The 21,262-nt window shown below is 39.2% G+C and overlaps 1 protein-coding gene across 4 annotated transcripts in view; it reads right to left on the bottom strand.

Moving 5' to 3' along the window:
- Window positions 1-4,495: 4,495 nt before the first annotated feature.
- The window catches only part of GRIK1 (glutamate ionotropic receptor kainate type subunit 1), a 163,817-nt gene continuing 147,050 nt past the window's right edge, over window positions 4,496-21,262 (bottom strand). For 2 of the 4 annotated variants that reach the window (XM_068689570.1, XM_068689591.1), the window contains 4 exons: window positions 20,521-20,746; window positions 15,786-16,036; window positions 13,187-13,352; window positions 4,851-4,985 (listed from right to left, as the gene is read on the bottom strand). In XM_068689570.1, the coding sequence (XP_068545671.1) occupies window positions 13,203-13,352; window positions 15,786-16,036; window positions 20,521-20,746 (627 nt within the window). In that variant the 3' untranslated portion in view covers window positions 4,851-4,985; window positions 13,187-13,202. Of the gene's footprint in view, window positions 4,986-13,186; window positions 13,353-15,785; window positions 16,037-20,520; window positions 20,747-21,262 lie in introns of all 4 variants that reach the window. The other 2 variants (XM_068689559.1, XM_068689581.1) reach the window with 1 other exon arrangement.

The raw sequence follows: 21,262 nt of genomic DNA, 5'->3' as shown, positions 1-21,262 counted from the left end.
CTGGCAGAGAGTAATTAAGGGACAAGCTCAGCAGTCAATAAATGCCCCTTGGGATTACAGGTTCACAGCAGACCCACAAGATGTAGTCCTCTGACAAAGGGTTCAAAAGGTAATAAGCTGATCCTCATTTGTTTTGCAGTAGCTTATTAATCATGGTATTGGGCTGGGCCCTGTGCACACAACTTAAACAGTTGCTTACATATTTCCAATATTTTTTCTTTTCCACTGAGCTTGCCTTCCCACTTTCTCAAGAATGTTGATGGATGTTAAATTACCCTTACCAAGACCACAGACTGGTGGTGGGAAAGATCACTTGACATTAAAACTAGGCCATTTCTGGAATGAAACACATTAAAGCTATTCAACAGCATCAGTCAATATTGTATTTCTCTCTTATAAACAATGAGGATGTATGCCTGCTGCTGCCAAGACAGAGATCTGATGAGGATATTTGCTTTCCTAATGGATAATCTCTAATCAGGCTTCCCTTGTGCTGCATGCTGCCATGCAGGAAAATAGGCAGGAAAAAATATTTGTTGGGATATGGTGAAAAGGTCACAGTAATCATATTTGCTACCATGTCGATATGTAAGATTGCCCTGTGCTCATTCCCCCCCTCCCTCAGGACAAAATAACTTTCTCAGTCATGGCGTGAATTTACAAGCAGCATCTGAAACCAAGGAAAATGTTTCTAGTGACACAGAAACGAAGATGCTTTAAAAAGGTGGGGGGTTTTTTGTTTGTTTGTTTTATACAGAAAGTGAGAAGAGCAGGATGGCTGTGAATGGACTGTTCGTGCCTGTATGCGGAGCTGGGACCCGTCTGTGAGTGGTGTTCCTAACCAGTGACCTGAAGATGTTTTTGAGGAGGGTGGAAAAGGTCACAGCTCCAAATGAGAAGAGCACTTAGCTGAATCCTTAAATACCACTGGGATTTAAACTGATCCCTAAGCCTCTTCCCCAGCTGCAATTTTAACTAGCTGAAACATCAAATATTCTGTTGAATCAAGGTGAGAGATATGGTGGTCTCAATCTCCCATGCATGTGTCCTTCAGGTCCAGAGGTGGAGCCAGGACAAGATCACCACTGGCCTGAGGCAGGAGCAAACACTGAGAGCAGGTGTCCCTCAAATTCCTTCACTGTCTCATGTTAATCCTTTCTGTAGTTTCTTGAAAGAAAGACAATTAGTGAGGGAGTCACAGGCCATGACAGTAGTGACATAAAAATATCAAGAGAGGAAACAGAGCAAGGGGTTTGGTGCGTGTTGTGTAACTGCTTGGAGGTTTGGGGGAACCCACAGCTCATCAGGTAGTTCACACCTCAAGTCCACCCAAGCTTTGGGGAAAATTTATACTGGAGGAGATTTTATAACCCTTCATAAACCTGCATTCCAGGAGATGGAAGGGAAGGGCACAGATACACACAGGGATGTGTTGCTTCATGAAATCACGGCAGGATAGTTAGCTCCTTTGCTGTAACTATAGTTTGTTAAACTGCCATCTGAGATTAACACAGAAACTTCCTGATACACTGTCACTCTTTCAAGCTACTAAAAAGGAAAAAAGGAAATCAAATATGCTCTATTTATTGTTTCCCCAGGTATTTCTTCTCAGACAGCAAAGGCAGTTTCTTTTTTTTTTTTTCTATCTTTTTTAAGGGGTGGGCCACTAATGCGAAAGCTGAAATTGAAAAAGCAACTAAACAAAATACTGTCTCTTAATTTCCAGAAAGTTTTAGTAGATTTTTTAAAAATGGAACTTGGAATTCTTTAACCTCAATATCTAAGGCACAGAAGAATGTCCCTTTAAAAAAAGGGGGGGGGGGGGGGGGGGGCTGATCATAAATCTGTTATCACTTTGAACCTATTCATTTAAAAATATCTTAGCTAAAGGCTGTGGATGGCAGAGTGATAGAGTTACTCAGACTGAAAAATAATAACTTGCTTTTCAATCATGTTATTAAGACATTACTGGTGGTCTGAAGTGCCTGTTTGTAACCTGAAGATGACATAAATAAAAGAAACTACCTTCAGAAGGATGAAGACGCCTTATCATAAGATCCTCTATGAGCTCTCAGGGCCAGGGGCTGTTTTTCTTAACTATTGCTTATCAACCCAGCTTGTTACTGTAGTAGGCAACAGACCAAGGCTCCCAAAAGCAAGCATTGATTTGAGAGTTTTCTACCATTGTCACTGAAAAAGAGACTATTTTCCTTGCTTTCCCAGGGGCTGACTGCTGTGAACCCTCAGACAAACTCAGGGAGGACAGATATAGTCCAGAGGAAATGCTGGAAAACAACAATAATAATTCCTGTCTTCAGCAGAAGGAAAAAATAATCTAAGGAGTTCGGGGCCAGGCAGCTTAACTCCAGGTGCCTGGCAAACACTGGCATATACTTCATAAATAATTGGTTGGAAATGAGCAGGAGTTAATATGAATGTGTCAATCCTATCTGATGAATTTCCTTTAGCAGCCTAAGGGGCCCTGTGGGTGAGGGAAGGGCTTCTCCATCTCAATTTTAATAAGCCTTTGATCCTGTCCTGTGTGACATTTTCATAAACAAGTAGGGCAATAGGCCAGATGACATATACCAGACATATTCTGTCTGGTAGCCAGGAGCGTAAAACTGTCCTATTAACTGTCAGTGCCTCACTGTCAAAATAGGAGGAGGATCTTCAGGGATCTGTCCAACATCTGGGTCTTCTTTAAGGTTGGTCTTTAGTGAGTGTGACAAAGGGGACAAACTGAAACACTGGGGAAACTGTGGTTTAAAAAAAAAATATGTGCTTATGAATGGGCATGGCCCTAAGCTTGTGCTGAAATCATCACTGCCTGTACCGCAGAGGGCTCACTTGCTTTACCCAGTTCAAGCAAGGCAAACCTCATCACAAGGTGTATGAGCAATGGTGCTACCTTCGAGGTACATGAAACAGTTTTTCTGCCCAGCTTCACATGGATTAGACTTTAGGTGGAAGAACACATCTAGTTTTGGGCATTCTGTTTTGAGAAGGATATGGACTAATAACAGAGAGCACTGGGCAAAGCAATGGTAATAACGTGAGTTTTAGAAAAACTGACCCCTGTGGAAAGGCTAAGTGAACAGAGGTGTCTCCTAGCCTATAGTAATAATATAAAAATGTATCACTTCTCAAGTAGAGCTTTAGTAAGAAATACCATTCTTTTTCAGGTTGACCTTGCCATGCAAGATCACCAGGGGCTGCACAGGGCAATGGTGTAAGGCAAAGGTGGAAGAGAGATTTCTCAGCTCGGCAGTTTCCACGTTACTTTCTGCTTTTGCAGAAGAAACGGCCATGGATACAAGGCAAACATAATCAGTGGTAAGCAGTATGTTCCCTGGGGGAATACAAGAAGGACAATAAAACTTAACATTTTGCTGAAGCACCTGCACGATGAACATTACCACAATTAGAAGCAAGTTGACATGACTGGGGCTCACCCAGCCCCACATGCTGTGCAGAAAAGCCGTCAGTGGCTCCTGTACTCTGGTTCCCCTCTTCCAGCCTTTCCTTAGGACTAGAGATGGTTGTAGTGTTGGGACCACCCTGGGCAGACCATACCCTTACTCAACCCAGCAAGTAGGATGGCAAGATTCTGCTGCCCATCCACAAGGCACAAAGGCACCAACCCCGTACATCCACCCTCATCACTTGCAGGGCATCCATGGGAGTACATAAATTTCTCAGGTTTTCTTCTGTAGGCAGCCTCAGAGATAAGCAGCTGGCACCAATAAAAGCCCTGGGAGCAACAGAATTATCAAAAGGAAAACATAATAAATATAAACGTACCTCATCTTACTCTAATGTAAAGGCACTGCTATATGGAGGAGGGATGTGGGAGCCTGCTACTCCCACAGTGCTCTTCAGACAGATTTTTTTTTTCTTTTTTTTTTAAAGACTTAATTTCTTCTTCCCAGTTAAAATATTTTGCTGGTGCCCCAAGCTGCAAAAATGGCTTCAAGTCCTGAGCATTGGCTGTATCTCTGTCAGATGTGTTATATTTCTGGTCAAGGTTTGTTGGAAATTGAATATTCTGGGCTCTAATTTCTAAAGTGATTTTTATTTTGAAGTCAAGAATCAATTTATTGGTATCAGGAGCTGGAAGATATGGCACCATGACAATGTCAGTGTTGCCTTCACCTGTTCACTGATAATTATTTCCTTGATTTTATTTCTGCCTTTTGAACAACTAGCACCTGGAGACACGGCATTACCAAATAATCTCATTTTAAAATAAATGAAAAAGAAAGGAGATAAGGGAAAAACAAGTTTGTCACAGATGAGAACCTGAAGAGTGTTCTTTATAGCATCAGAGAAAAGTAAAAATAACTCATTGTATATAGCTTAGTGTTAAAAACATTTTTGTACTCATTGTTTATGAGTTAATTGCATGATTTTTTATTTTGATTGTCTAGACCCCAGTTTCTAAACAAGTGTGCAATCTTTTCTTCAAAAGAAATAAAAAGATACCACTCCTAGATTATTGGAAAAAAGATCCCTGTCTCTTGTTTATTTATTTATTTAGAAAGCACATACAGCGATGCATGGGGAGGGGAAGAGAGATGCAAAACAGGTGAGCATACAAATCCATCTCAGAAGAAATAGTGAGACACTTCCCAGGTGATTAGTAGTACATCAGTCTATGTGAGCATTTAAACTGTTGTACCTCTAGATTAAAAAAAGAAACCACAGAGAATTTCTGAAGAACAAGGTAGATGTCTATATTTCAGAAATCCCACCACAATCAACTTGTAGGCAACAAAGTTTTTGTTCTGTTTTTGTTCCTGATTTTTCCTCCGAGGGGTCTCTCTTGCTCATGCTATGGTTTCTTTCCTCAGTGTCCTCCTCTGGTGACAAGTAAGGATACTTGTGAATGAAGACTTCCCCTTAGTTCTTGACCTTTTCTTTAACTTCTTCTGATGCTTGAGTGAAATGCCAAGCTCCTCCATTATAGCATTGAAAGAAAGACACTGGTGGAACATGAAAATTGCATTAGACACTTTTCACTGAAGACAGAGTTTGACCATACCCTCTGACCAAATTGTGGCTCTTAGAAACAAGGACCTCATTTCTCAAAGACAGGATCAGAAAGCTTCTCTGGTGAGTTCTGCCAGCCTTTAGTAAGTCTCTAATGTATAGTAGGTGAAGTCTATAAGTCAGTTTTCTTGCCTAACTTGACTTTCACTGAAATTAATTTAACTTTGGTTTAACTAAAGCTGATTATGAATGCTTCTGAAATTCTACACAGATGACTGTGATATTTTGGTGGCTTCACATCATAAAACTTATTCTTTTTTTTTTTTTCAGCAGGTAAATCTCCTCCTGACCTTAAAAGCAGAAATAGTTTCTTTTAAAAATCCTTACCCACCCCTAAATTATGAATACTAAAGAAGACAAACAAATATTTCGTTGTGATTTAATTATTTTCTCTTCATGAAATTAATAAGCAATTCCAAAATGCAGCACACTCCACAATACTTCTTCCTCTTTGGAATGAATCTTTTTCAAATATTGTGTATCAGAGAAAGAAGAGAAATTACCACAAGAATGAGGTAGCTGAATAGTTTAGAAAGCAAACAGAAATCTTTTTTTCTTTCCACTATCACAACATTAACAAAAACATTTTGGATAAATGGAAAAATCTGTTAAAATCTATTGCTAGGATAATTACTTGTAACACAAAAAGCACAAAGAATCTTTTAAGTGGAAGTATCTAGCAAGGCAAAAGATTGTTCCATGCAAATATGTATAAATAGATTATTTATACATAAAATGAAGTGATGGTAGCAGTGTGAAACTAAGCTTTAAACACCTTACCTCCACCACGCTAAATAAATCCTCCTACCAGACCCTTTCTAGAACAGTAGGACTGCTCAGTTTTAACACAGCTGGTTAAAACAACAGTTCAACAGTTCTTGTCAACAAATGAGAGCAACAGCACACAGACATGGTTCTTTGCATCAAATACAAATTCCCTTCTACAGTGATACCAATGCAAGGAGAGTTGTGTTCAGTCCTTAACCACTAGTAACTCAATGGTGATCTCAACTATAAAAAAGAAAAAAAAAAGAAAAAAGAAAAAAAAAGAGGGGGGGAGGAGAGAGAGAGAAAAGAGTAAAAAATTGATATGTTATTGAAGAGGAGAAAATCCAAGCTTTCTACTAGCCAGCTGAATTCCAGTGGAGTATTTGCAAATGTAAAAGAGACTATGAGGTATGAGGGTAGCCTGGATAAAGGTTAGGTCCCTTGTATAAGGTAGTAAAGGGATTCCTGAGTGGTGAACACCACACACTGCACTTCTTCCAGTCCAGTAGAAACCCTCTGGGTGGAGTCTGTAACCTCGATTCTGCACATGAGACCAACACATCTGTGCATCAATGTGTCTGTGGTTTAAATGTATATGATTGTGCAGGTATCATCATGTCCATTTGCGGGATGAGCTGCGTACAGACTAATATCCCATAGAGTGAATATCCCATAGAGTGTGACATCAAGAGTTTAATATGTTTTTTCTTTGAGATGCTTAATTTTTGCTCATCTGAAGTTCTTAAGTATACGTGAATCAAACTACTATAGATTCATGCCAGACCCAAAATGTAGAAGGCATGGGCTGGGTCACTGTGTTACTTTATATATATGTACATATATATATATATATTTCAAATTAATATCTGGTAATAGACAGGACTTTGGTGGTGCAATTATCATTTAAATAGCTCCTTTGGCAATGTAATATAGGAATTTCAGTGTTACTGGAGTTAGAGTCAAGTGTCTGCTGCAGCCTCATGCCCTCTGGAAGCAGCAGGTGAATGTAGCAAGTATCATACTAGTACAGAATTATTTGTATATTGCTTCAAGCTTTCTTTAGAGCATAGCACCACTTATTTCCAAACCAATAAAAGTATATGCTCTAACTAGATGATTTAGCATGTATAATTTATCTCTACTGTCTTAGTTTTAACTGAGCTTTCAACATCTAAATTACCAAGTGATTCCAGAAATCCATGGCAAATAATGAAGAAGGGACCATATTAATAATTTGTAGGATTGATCAGACTGATTTTTATTTTTTTCCTGTTGTTCTTACCAACTTGTATGCTGTGTGTGTGCTTCTGCATTGTGCATGCAGGGATGGTTTCTGCAGAAGAAAAAGTACACTTTGCTGCTTTGTTAATATGCCTATATTTGAATTTTCCAAACGGATTTGTATTATTCAGACTATGTAATGATTACAATGTCTTCTAATTTCACCAAAATAGTCCCATGAAGATCATTTTACCTTTGCACGTAGATATTTGAAAAATATAACTGGCATTCTATATATGAAGTTTTTAACTTCTGAGGATATGAATTGTGAGGTGTTCAACTGGTTCTACTTTCAACTCTCCTATGAAATTTTAAAAATCATTTTCCAGATATAAGCCTTTTAATGGAAATATTACGAGAAATAGTTCAATAGTTCAAGTTTATTTTTATGACTAGGTCTGGTGTTTAGATTGTGTCTCTAAGAATTGAACTTTTGCCTAAATGTTCATCGGTACCAGCTACACCTAAAACTGTAAAAATATTACTATTCTTGTCTTTCCTGCAAACTGATCATGTTTATTCACCCAACAAGGTATGGAACTAAGTCATTTAAAAATCTGAAAGATTCTGTCTGTTGAGACTCTCTCCTCTCCCGTCCTGACAGTGTAAGCCCCCAGTGGGCCAATCCCACTATCCAAAAGAGAAGTCAAAACACACAAGCTCAACACATGTAAGAATAGGCTCAGCCATCCTACAGAAACAGCAGTTTGGGAGAGGCGAAGGAGGACAGTTTACAGTGACAGCTACCTGAGTCTTACACCTTGTAGATCCTCTTCCTGACTTCATAAAAGCACAAAAGCAGATTTATTTTTACTGTTATATTACACCTAGTTTTGAGGGACTTAAAACACCATTGATTTGAGTTTTGTCAAGCTGAAGCAATGAATTAAAGATAGATTTAAGACCTTGTACTGATCTGTGAAAGATATTCCAAAGGTTATGGTCATAATTACAAGTCTGATCAACTTTATGAGTATTCCTCTATCTGAAATCCTGCCATCTTTGAATAAACATGCTGGAGGTGGCAAAGAGAGTTAAAAGCCTGGGATACACAGGGCCATCTAAAAGAGCAATCTAGACAATACTTTGAACTTTCAGGGGTTTGGTTAATCATTCAGAAAGGCAGTTATAACATGAGCTTTCTTTTGAGCCCTGGAAACATAGCTCAAAATCCTGTTTATCTCCAAATTCGTTCATGCAATCAGGAAACTGAACAGATGTTTGAAAACCAGGATTGCACTGAACTCTTCAATCAGCAGAGAACTGTAATATAGAAAGGGTACGAACTCAGCCAAAATGCCTTAGGAGTGACTTGAAAATCATGGACAAGAAACACCATCTGTAGGGACTCTCAAGACAGCCCTCGGAACAACACCGTGTCTGCTGTACAATTGCAGTAGCCTTTAAAAAGGGGATGGTGACATTTTGATTCCATTTAAAAGGGTAATATATTGTTCTTTTAATCTCATATTCAGATAGCCATACCCAAAGGGTTTCTTTAAAAAGCCTTTTTTTTTCTAAAAAATTATTTATTTTTTATTTTTATATATGCTGTTAAATCCACTTTAGAGATCTCTGTGAGAATGAGGGTGAAGTAGGAACAGAGCAATACATTTAACAACAGAGTAATATGTTTAACATTAAGCTTTTTGTCAGCTTGACTTTCTCATTCTAGCAGTGCCAAAATGCTGCAGTACGTGGCATGTGAGGATTAAAGGAAATCTTTTAAAAACAGAATGGGTTTGGGCCTCTTTGTGATTTGAGACTCTTCCTCTTTGCCCTTTGGTCATTTCATCAGGATGTAAAAGCTTGCTCAAGAAGGTCTCAAATCTTTCCTTCCACTCCCATACAGAAGACTGTATTAAGCATCATGATAACTCTAAATTCATTATTTAAAGAATAACATAAATTAAGCTAGAATGACTGAAAAAGTTCTATAGTTAGGCTTTATCAGTCTGCTGCTGCTTATGTTGCAGGGCTTCCACTGGAGACAAAACTTTTCTACAGTTTTTTTAACACCTTGCAAAAAAACAAACAAACACAAACAAACAAAAAATAACTAACCAAACAAACAAAAACACAGGGTGCTGTGCTGGAGATCTGAAAACTATGGATGTCAAAGGATGTAGCCTAAATTTTATTTTGGGAGAATACCTGACCAGCTCAGACACAGGAAGAACAGGATTTTTCTCCTGCTGTGCCTTCCTCGTCATGAAACACCCATAGCTGGGACGCTGACATATGTCTTCTGCTGAAAGAAAAGTGATTTATTTTTTCCTAGTGCACTGAAGGAAAAATATTGAAAATAGTTTCTCCTAGTGAGTAAACTGCTGTTGCAGCACATTAAGAATCTGTTTGAGTATTCTGTCATTGATGGTTAATTGCATGAGGAGATCACTAAATGAAGGATTTTGAACTGTCAGAGTCCATTGAACAGTGACTTTCAGAACAATATCACAATAATCCATGGATTATTTTAACTGTTTCTCAGTTACATAAACTGCACATCAGTTTCATGTTTACAAGAAAAAAAATAATCAGTAAAGCTCCTTGCTGATATCTGAAACTGTCCTATGCAAACATGGCTGCTTAGTGAAGGCACAGCTGGCCACAGTTGTGTTTGGAGGTGGGGTTACAGCCTGCAAATGGATGGGCCAAGGTTGATGTTTGAAGAGGAGAGAGTATTTATAGACCTAACAACTTCACAAAAAATTATTTTTTGCAAGAACCTAGATAGGGATTTTTTTCCTTCTCCCCCTTCTCCCCCTTCTCCCCCTTTGTTCCAAAAAAGCTAAAGATTTGAAGCTTCAAAGCTTTGATCCAAGAGAGATGGAACAAGGACATGAAACCATGGCAGTACTTTGAGGAAATATCAATCCAGATGTGTAAAGCATTATTGGTGTGCTTGTTCTAGCTCCGCGGTGCAGGCACATTACTAATCCACCCTGATCCTAGCTCTCTGAAATGGTGATCATACAGCATACTGCCTTTGTTCCTCTTATTCTTCTCCTGTCTCATCCTTTCTCCCCCCTACCCCCCCCCCCCGCCACCCGCCCCATCTTTGTCTAATTGCAGACTGTGTGATGATGACAGCAACTGGCACTAAATAAAGGTAGGCGTATTGAGCTCAGCCAAATCAAACTGGCAATGGACTGAGACTTGTTTATTCATTTTCTTTTCTTTTCTTTTCTTTTCTTTTCTTTTCTTTTCTTTTCTTTTCTTTTCTTTTCTTTTTTTCTTTTCTTTTCTTTTCTTTTCTTTTCTTTTCTTTTCTTTTCTTTTCTTTTCTTTTCTTTTCTTTTCTTTTCTTTTCTTTTCTTTTCTTTTTTCTTTTCAAGACATTATTTTGAATATTCTGGGAACTCTGAGTAAAATGCAACAATAGCAAAATAAAAATTACTATAAACCAATGTAAGGGTATATGTTTATAGCCATTTTTCTCCCCAAATATCTCTGGTTTAAGCTTTCCTGGTACTGCAGTGCCAGAGCTGATGGAGTCTGCTGTGGCTCATCCATCACAGGCAGAGCTGTTAACTCAATGCTGACACACCTGGGAGAGGACCTAGTCTGACCATTGAGTCCTGGGAGCAGTTGCAAGGTTGCAAATAAGGAAGATGCAATGGTAACAATCTGTGTCTGTAAATGGAGTACTGTTTTGTGGCTAGATTTCAAAGTTTAACAGCTGTAGACGCTGAGTTTTTTAAGGCTTCAGCACTTCTCAAAACCTATTACATCTCTGCCCACAGGTGCCATGCACTTCACAGGAGATGCCACGGACTATGGCTCCATTGAACCTCACTGTTAACCTGAAGGCATCTAACTCCTTCTAGAGCCATGGCAAACCTTGCAAAAGCTGTATTTACAAGTGTAGATTTATTAGTTCCCAGGTGGCATGCCTCCTCTTCACCATCTCAACTGCTGGTGTAACTAAGGAGCTAAGGAGCAGGTCAGGCTTTTTAATAACTTTGTGGTAGGTAGATATGAAGCCCTATTTGGGAAAGGAGGAGTTGCTTTTTAGTCCCCACCAGCAAGCTGAAGTCTGTGAGGTTGCCTGTGGGGACACCTAAATGGGGAAAATGATCACTTTTACTAACAACGTGACTATTTCCTTGACAGATGTGAAAATATTTACCCAAAAAGTGACAGAAAGTTTCGGTATTCTGCATTCATCTAAACAGTGATTAGAAAAATAGTGGAAACTGCAACAGTGAGGATTTTTTGTGCAGAACAGTGATGAAGATAAGCCCATTAGTAATTTTCCTTTCTGAGAGTTCAGAGAAACTGGTTTAAATTGGTTTTGAGCTTCTTCAACTGGGAAACTGCAGACAAGAGTGAATTTTTTATTTTTTAAATCAGGGATAAGGAAGATCTAATTCAGGTCTTCAGTTCTAGGAAGGTTCATTTTATGAAGACACGAAGTTTTCAAAGCTCTGTTCAAACAAGTTAAAATTCCAGATTGAGCAAGACAAATTCTTGCAGCATCTGGAATGAAACATGAATACCCATGTACACAGATGAACAGTGGCAGAGAAGAGGTAGCATAGCCTAGCCATGAGCAACTTCATCAAAACAAACAAACAAACAAACAAACAAAACGAAACAAACAAACAAACAAACAAAAAAAAAACCCACAACACAAAACTTGAGCCTACTGCCACTATAAATAATGCTGACTAAAAATTGTAAAATGAATGGAAGAAAAACACAGGTCGCACCGTCTTTTCTCAGGTGCAGCCAGGTGCAAGATTCAAGAGGAGAGCAGAGCTTTGCTGGAGCACTTTGGTGATTGATCATGAAGGCATCCACTCAAACAAGTTTTCTAATTGCAGCAGAGCCCAGAAATGGCCCCTCAATAAAACAGATCGTTAAATTGTTTGATGAGGAGGAACTGCAGTGTGCAAGAAATCATAAAGTAGGTGTGAGGGGTAGAAAATGAATTCATGAAACTAGAGGTAAGCCAAGATATAATGAAATTCAGATAAAAGGTAATTGAGTTTTGAAAATGTGGTTGTTTGCCATGGTTCATGACATCCTACGAGCTGGCATTTCTATATATTTTGTGTATCTCTCCCAAATTGTTGTCATATGTTTTTCTGTGGCAACAACAGATCCAGTTTCCAGCAGATCTCCTCCTGCTGGGACAGTCCCCAGACAAGTGGAGGACTGAAGGAAATCAAATTGATGTCCTTCCAGGATATAGAAAACGTCCAGTACCGCTTCCTATAAAACAGATTCCTTTTCTTTTTCAATATGCAAAACAATGCCAAGGCAAGACAGTTGAACATAAATTGATATCATGATTTTTACTGGCAGTTATGTCATAAAGGACTTCCCTATGTCACAAAGCCTTACAACAATGAACATCATGAATGGTTCAGGCCAAGTCAACAGTTATGCTATGAAAGGTATATGCTGGGAGTGCCTGAGGGTGCTTTTGCTGAATATGTTCTTAAATGTTAATGGTTACATGGCATAAAATTTAACTGAATGATATGATCTTGTGCTATGATAGTTACTAGGAGGTTTTGTCTAATGAATTTTAAATGGATGAATTAAAATTCATTAAATATTGACACCAGAAAAAATATATGTCAACTAAAAATCTCTGGGTGTTTAAAATAGGGGTTTAGGAAGTCAATGGAGCCCGCAGGTTGTTTTCTGAGGTTTATAGAGAAGTGTCTGTCCCACTTGCTGAATGCTTCAGCACAGACCAAGGAAAACATTTCTCCGTGCTTTCAGTAATGAGACTGTCATGGGTTTACTCAAGTTCTGTTGAAAATGAAAGAGAGGTAAATAATTTTTCTTACCTGAAAAAGGTGAATTACCCCATGAAATGACAAGATGACAATTGTCATATTTCTTAGAAACTACTACAGTCTGTTGCTCTCACCCTTCTTGTAGGTGTAATTATTTTCTGTGATATGCATTTAAACTGCCCAAATTTCCAGGACTTTGACAATTTGCATTAGATAAGCTTATCTCCTGCTGAAGTGAGAGGCACTTTGAAGACATTAACTACATGTTGGTGAGTACAACCTTTGTCATTATGTGCACTGTTTAGGTTTAATGTTTTCATTGGACACACCTTTTTTCTTTCCTGACTATACAGTGTGAATTGAGGGCTGAGTTCGAATCCCTCGCTCCTCTCGGATTAACTTGCCACAGTCTAACTCCGTAGATAAGGTGGTGCCAGAGGTGGAGTTGGACGGATGGGTTTGCTTACACTGTAGTCCATAAAAGAAACAAAAGGCCTTGCATGCAAGAAAAAAAAATGGAGAAAATGAATAAATGAAAGAAGTAAAATTAAAAATAGACATGAAAATGAGATTCAAAACTGTTTAAATCAAAAGAGATTAAATTTATGGAAACAGAAAAGTCATAGATTGTACACAACTCATGCTGTGGATTAGCTTAGTGATAACATACAATGTATAGAATTTTCCATCTAAGCTTCTTATATCACCAGAATAAAAATAAAACAAAGTGAGAGAAATCAAAAAGTAACACTAAAATTCACAGTATTCTCCTCCTGTTCCCCAGAATAAATCTGTGAAAGTCGTATATGATGTTATGTTAACTCATTCAAAGGTTTTAGTTATTGTCATCAGTGACACATTGCTGTGAAACAGTAGTAGAGTTCCACAATGTATAGAAGTTGTGCATGTACACATGTATCCATGAACATTTATTTATTCACCCAACAAATTGCTAAGTAAATTAACAGTCCAGCATGATGTGAAGTCATAATTTCATAATTTTAATTATGACTTCAGGTATACCTTTTCCAGGAGTCTTTTCCAGATTCCTCAAGATTTTCTAAAATATTCTGCACCATATTAGTACTTAGATATTTTTGCTGCAATAGTTCTCCAAAACTTATTTCAATAATAAAAAAGCTCCCTAATCTTGAATCAAACCAGGATCTCAATATATTCTTTACACATTTTGTGGTAAAACTAGCGTTATTGTGCTAATCAGAAAGCTACAATATGGGCAAAAAGCATCCATCACTTCTGTCTGATTTACTTAAAAACTTGATTACTAAGGTCTGAAGAATTTCCCCACATGAGCTCCACCTGTTGTTCATTACATGGTGACATTGCCTTTAGTGAGGGCTTGCTCAGGTGCACACAGAGAATTCTACACAGTCAGGAGTTGCCTTCTTCTGCAGCATACTATGAAATCCAAGTCCACTGACACTGGAATTAGGTCCCACAGATTGGACCCTCAGTAACACTAAGTGTCAGCTAGGAAATGAAGATGCCTGGGTAGGATTCAGCTCACTTCTTTCCAGCTGTCTGAACAGCAGGCTTGTAGATTTAGCTTCATGTGACCCCGCAGCAGCAGCAAAGAGATAGAGGCATGGCTGCACAGTGCTTCATTCCATCCAGAACCTGATGTCTGCAAATGAGGCACTGTCCTCTCAAGGTCCTTAGCCCTGGCTGCTTGCTGTGACTCCGCTGTCAACCCCTCTTGTGGCCCAGCATCAAAACAATGTAAACCACATCTCTGAGACTGATTTCAAAATGTTCTCTGTCCCCTCCCACTCATCCCTGCTGCCTTTGTTAAAGTTACTTTTCTTGACAGTCGTTTCTGGCTTTTATATTATCATCCTTGTAGGACTACACCTTGGATGGACAGGATGAACTGCCCACTGAAAAGGTCGTACCTTTCCCATCTAAATGGAAACTGAGCTTAAGCAACTCATTTAGAAGAAGAAGCCTGATATTTGGAAACTTGAAGTTAGGGGATATGAACCCACCTCTTGGTGATGGGCACAGGGGCCACCAAGCTGGCAGTGCAATGATATCCCTATGATATGTCCTGTAGAAGTGAGCAGGATTTGAACAGCTTTATCAGCTAAGCTGAACAGGACTAAAATAGGGTTTAGGACACTGCTAGCAACAGACCAGGACCAGGGAAGGCAGCCAGAGGGAAAGGATTAGCAGAATAGACTGTGAGTGACTGCCCATGTCTTGTTTCTTTTACAATGTTTGGAGGCTCAGAAAATGGGTGTTTGCATATTATTTTAATGATTGATTCTGTTTCTCAAAGTGCTATGATATTCAAGGCACAATTTATATACAACAATTTCTTTGTTTTCCCTCTGACCTTTCAAATTGCTTGTTACACTTCAGTGGAGCTATATCCACATTTTATTTGGCTCCATAATCTTACCTTATTGTGGCGTCCATCACCTTTCAGCAGGTTTTCCTGCTTTGAAGTGTATGCACAGAGTGTGTAAACCTCTGGCTGTGAAAGAAATGCTTTCTAGAGCAAGAAAAAAATTACACTGGGGATTTGGAAGTGCATTCCTGTTGTTACTCAAAGGGCTGATGCTAATGCCAAAAAATAAAAAATAAAATAAATAAATAAACCCACTTGCATTTTATTCCTTTCCAAAATAATTTATACTTGAAATTTTAAAGATCATGCAGAAACTGTTTGATAAATTAATTGCTCTTGATCTACATTGCCATACTAAGCGGCACTAATTGGACTGTGGATGAGGTACTTCCCTATTCTTAATAATAAATTAGTTGTCTTTAGTGCTAGAAACGCATGGTGAGAGTCCAGCAATACAAAATCTGCACTCCAGCAAAGAGACTCATAACGCAGTCACCTCCATATCTACAAACCCCAGCCTCACAGACACATAAGCAAACTGGAAATGGACAACTTACCTGCTCAATATCACTGTTTTTCCTTGATTTATATATAAATTCACCAATGGCTACGAACACTGAAAGAACAAGCCCTGCGGCGAGCACTATGAAGATGCCCCCAATATTCTCCACCCCGAGAGCACTGGCTTCTTTGCTGTCCTCCTCGGGGCAGCCATTGCCTCGCCACCACTTTTCCTTCATCATGTGGAGCTTCCCCTCCTCCTGGAGCTGGAGGATGGCAATGGTGATCTTGTCCCTGTAAGGAGACCCTGCAAGGTAAGAGCAAGACCCGTCAGTGCTGGTTGCAGCAAAGGGAGGAAGGCAGGGAGGAAGCATGTTGCTGTTATCTATTTGCAGCAAAACAGCTTCCTTATCACAAGACTGATTATTCCAGCTAGAAGGTCTTGGTTTCTCTTCAGCCGGAAGGGGAAAGAGAACTATGTGTTGGTATCTGCCCCGGGGACTGGAAAACAGAAGGCTCCTTTGGTGTGGTTGTTTGTTTGGGAATTCATGATAATTTCTAGGGTCTCCTGCTGAGGTTTATTCAAGTCTTGGCAGTGGGTTTTCTTGCTAAATAATCCCTCTATATCATGTTTGAATATTGCTTTGAGCATCCTTTGAGACTTTCCACTTTGCATCTCTTCTATTTACTTCAACATCTGTTTATTTTTCCTACTGCATGTAAAATGAGTAGCTGTCTAAGAAAACCCACAGTCAGTCAAATATATTCTCTTCTCATTTATACCTGCATATGCCCACAACTCCACTTCAACCTATAAGAACACAAACTGGCTGGGTCTTTTATTTCCGTGACTTGCAACAATATTGGCATTGCAAGCTGAAAATAGCAACTATTTAATGCTTTTTATTTTCAGGCCAACAGCTTGCTAAATGATGCATCTTCAGGCTCAACAGCATTAATGTCTCTGTACAGTATCTGGCAAATGGCAGGGTCACATTGGGCAGTTCAATCTGTTTAGGTTTGCTTCTCATGCACTGTTCCGGCTGTCCAGCTTCCAAAATCTCTGTTGCCTGTGATTCATTTCAGCCAGAAGCTCTTTCAGATGCACAAGTCTGTAGCCCCAAAGGGGGGAAAAAGGGAGAGATTTTCCCCTCAACCTGATTTTGCAGCAGAGCATAGTTAAGGGGAAATTGCTACCAATTAACTTTTTCTGTGCTGCCAGTTGCTGAAGTTATCAACAATAATAGCAGCAATCCTTTATTAATTATAATAGATAAGCAAAAGTTGGTTTTGGCATTGTGAGGAAGACTGTTGTTTATGTATATTATGATAGCAAGCAGGAGAGGGTTACAAGAAAGGCAGTTGGTTCTAAAGATATATTATCTATCTATCTATCTATCTACCTATCTATATCTTGGGTACATATATATATGCATTCAAATCCTGCCATGATGTATTCACTGAAATTGTGATGTTTTAGTGTCTGGGCTGAAATACAGCCAATGCGGCCAATCTCTCATCCATGTACCTAACTGCAATTCATTCTTTCCTTTCCTTTAGCACATTAATAAGACTACTCCTTGTAGCTGGAATTTCACAAGTAGTCAAATTTAAGTGCAAATTGAAGCAGCTGCAATTCTTGATCTGATCAACAAACTTTAAGGCAGAAGGTGCGCCAGGATTTCAGTGGTAGCAGGGTGCAAGTAGATGTGGACATTTGTGGAAAGTGTGGAAAATCTCATGAGGCACCACTTTTGTGTCTTCGTGCATCTAAACGGCCTTGGAAATTTGGGCTTAGCTTCACCTTTCCTACACTGTTGTGCAGGACACTATTAACAATAATTGTACCATGAATACAAGCCTCTGTCTCTCTTTCCATTTCCCCTAGCCTGCAGCACTGTCTGAGGAGAGTCAGTGTGAAAAACATGGCAGCTCCTCAGTTGTTGCGCCAACACTCAGCTATTTTTCAGTGTATCCTACTGCCAACAATAGGACATGCTGTGACCACAGATGCCAAGAGACATGTGTCAGATTATACAAAGTCCATCTGGGAAGCCAGCACTCAGCAGCCACTGCTTTGGGTAGCCAGCTTTGAAAGGAAAATATACTGGCTGTAAGAATGGATGACTTCTATGCATGCCATTAAAGGACCAAAAATAAGCACAACAGAAAATGAAACAGAAACACCTTCAAAAATGTTTTTAACACGGAGAAGTGAATTATTACGACTGAAAACAGGAACGCCTCCCAGAAGGAAAAGCAGAATTGTTTCTGCCTTAGGACTGGTTTGTCGCCCTGACGGCTGGAGTTTGTTATATTGTAGGACTCATCTATTTTCCTTCGACTGAAAGGACAGAGCTGTTAGGCAAAGTGAAGCATCCTAAGTCACGGCACAGGATTTGTGGGGATGTTCATTCTTCCTTGTGATGTTTTTGTTGCCAGCAGGATTATCACAATTCATCTTGAAGGTAACAGGTACATCTATATTTCTATGCGTGCTTTTAAAGTTTGTCAAGTGTGCCTGAAGTGCTGGATTGGTGGTGTTTTATCAGTGAGCACTAAAACTGCACACAAATCCATCTCAACACCTCTTTGAATATTCAGCACATCATTTATGGCCATTGAGCTATTAACAACCTACCTCACAGGCTGGGAAATACAACCATCTACTTCCTTAGCAGTCTCCCAAGTAACTGGTAATAGCTTTAGTGTTAGAATTACTTGCATCAGCACTGGCAGTGATGCTGGAAGTAATACCTGTCCTGATACCTATAACAGCATTGGTTTCTTCAGATGGATTCCTCCCAGGGTGACATTTTGCACAGCTTTTGCTTAGAGGTGCCTCTGTTACAGCCATGTTTCTAGGCTGCAGCAAGCTTACCATCAACTATCACTGCTGATTTTTCATTGGTAATGTTCTTTGCCAAGGATCTAAAGAAAACCCTCCTCCCTGTGACCCATGTGCTCAGTAATAAATATAAATGGAGGTTTTTGTTGCTACACCTGAATCCTGATCATCCTACCTCAGCAAAATGGAGAAGGAAGACAGAATATATATATATATATACATACGTTTATTTATTTATTTTTACTTGCAGAGGTTGCTGTGATAAATGAGGTGAAATTCCCTGTGTATTCATAGATTAATTGTTTCCTTGGGAACCAAGTGTTGATAGTATTCAGCTCATTCACTAGAAATTTTAGAGTGTAAGGTGTACTTTGGCTGCTGCAAACCATAGCCACATGGTTGTATATTCTCCTGAAGGAACAAATGCAGATTCAGATTTGCTGAAACTTTGGTGTTGAGGATCAAAGACAAGTCTTGTTTTCCATACAGCTTCTGCAGTGCAATACTTTTGAATGCTATGAGAGTATAACAGAGGCTTTGGGGTCTATGTGAATAGTAGAAAGGTCTCCACAGCTTCATTAGTCTTTATTTGTCTATGTCTTTAACTTTTTAAAATTTTAAAATGCCTGATGATACTGCATCATTCCAAAGTGCTTGTAGGTATATATTGCCCTGATTTTTTTCTGTTTTTTCTTAAGAAAGAAATCAAGGCACATTTATCATACAAGAAACATCTTATAAATATATTTCACAGCTGTATTTCCAATGGATGCACTTTCTCTGAGGATTACCATCTGTTCCAATTATTCTGTCATTGTTCTTGGTTTAAAGTATGGCAGCTTTATATCTGCAATGAAACTCTTGCCATGCATTTGTCTTTATTTGGAGATATTTTAGCTTTTGTACTATTTTCCTCAGGGAGAAAGGCTGTTCTCACACAGACAGTGTGGAAGAATATAGTTAAAATATTATCTGTATGATAATCTGAGGTGCCCAGCAACATAAAGAAACACATGTCAAAGTGCAGTGGTGTTTTTCCTCTCTTATTTATATCTGATCTGCCAAGCAACTGATGGACCAAATACTTCACCTGTTATACCTGTATAACATAGTTAATTCCCCCAAAGCCAATAGAATTGCATAGCTATTAGCAGAGTGTGACATGGTAAATGTATATATGAACAGTCTGGAGAGGTATATCATACAAGAAGAAGATCTGTCTGCATAGTACCATTATTCACATGAACCCAGAGTAAAATAAAAACAAAAACAATCAAAATTAAAAAAACACATACACAAAACCCAAAAACCTGACACTTTCTATTCTCTATGATTAAAAAAATATTGAAAAAGGCACTGGATATGTTAGAAAAGGTCTGCTGGAAAGAATTCCCAGAGACTGAGAATCTCTGCTTAGCTTGAAACCCTGAAGTCCCTGATGCAGATGCAGAACCTTTCAATTGCTTTTCATTGTACCCATACATTGAGTCACAAAATGGAACAAAAATCAGTCTCCTATCATGTAGCTTTCTTGCAGATGTGTATGTTGGATGTAACATTTATTCTGCCCACTACTACTTTCACAGAGACACTACCTGACTCCTCCAAGTAAGCTGAAATTCAGTAGAACAACTTGGACATCGAGCAGCACAGGAACACCCTGTTTGTTCCACGTGGGATGCTCCAGAAGGCAAGCAGGCTACTTAACTTTGCTCTGCAGATGTAGCCTGCACTACTACATCTATGTTCTCTCCTGCCTGTAGAGTCTGCTTGCAGGTGAGTGGAGCCAAGAGGTGGTCTTTTGCTTTTAAGGAAGCTCCCGGGGTCTCTTTTACTGAGAAAATTATCTAAGGCGCTAGGGCATCATTCAGATGGCTATCAATGCATATGAATAGAACATTTCTGGGTGTGCTCTACAGCACCTGTGTTGGAAAGCATCTTACCGATAGGGGTTCCCACACCGTAGCCTTTCGAGTCGATAAGCCCCCCAATCTGGGTGAGGTTGCAGTTTCTCTGGGTCACATACTCGATGCTGGTTGACTCCATCAGCAGCGCGTAGTCCGTTGTGAGTACACGCTGGATCCCCTCATCATTGTTCTTCACCAGCGCTGTCTGCTGCCTGCTGCTCATGAACGCCCACATCTTCTCATATGTGGATATCTTGGATTTCTAAGGAGGGAAAACGAGGACGTAGAATCATACCAGCACCCAAATTACACTTGTAAAATTTTCCTCTGCCTTTGGTTGTGAATGATGCCAATAGCATATCTTGAATGAAAGGGAATTTGTAGAATGGTTTTCCTTCCCACAGCCTTTTTCTCTTGCTGTGTTTTATGCTGAGAAATCTTTTTTTTTTTTTTTTTTCTCTTCCTTTGCAGTGCCAGGAACTTCATTACTGGCACAACTGTGAAGTGCTTTGAAGTTTTTTGGGCTAATGCTGTTACATGGATTACAGCAAATGACTACACATAGCCCAGCTAAATTAATGCAGCTGGATACTGTTGCACTCAGAAGCAGCGTTTCTGCCTGTCAGGGCAAATGCACTGTTCCAAAAGCCTGATGATGAATAAAGTACTGGCTCTTTTGTATTGATATCATTTGCTTAGAAATCATGTACTTCAAGGATAAAGCTTGAGAAACAAACCCAAAGTGACTTCTGAGTAAACTTCTGCTTTCAGCTTCTCA

Source organism: Anas acuta, chromosome 1, assembly GCF_963932015.1.
Source record: "Anas acuta chromosome 1, bAnaAcu1.1, whole genome shotgun sequence".
Taxonomy (NCBI): Eukaryota; Metazoa; Chordata; class Aves; order Anseriformes; family Anatidae; genus Anas; species Anas acuta.
The sequence above is the reverse complement of the archived record's forward strand: the minus strand, read 5'-3'. Positions and strand labels throughout refer to the sequence as shown.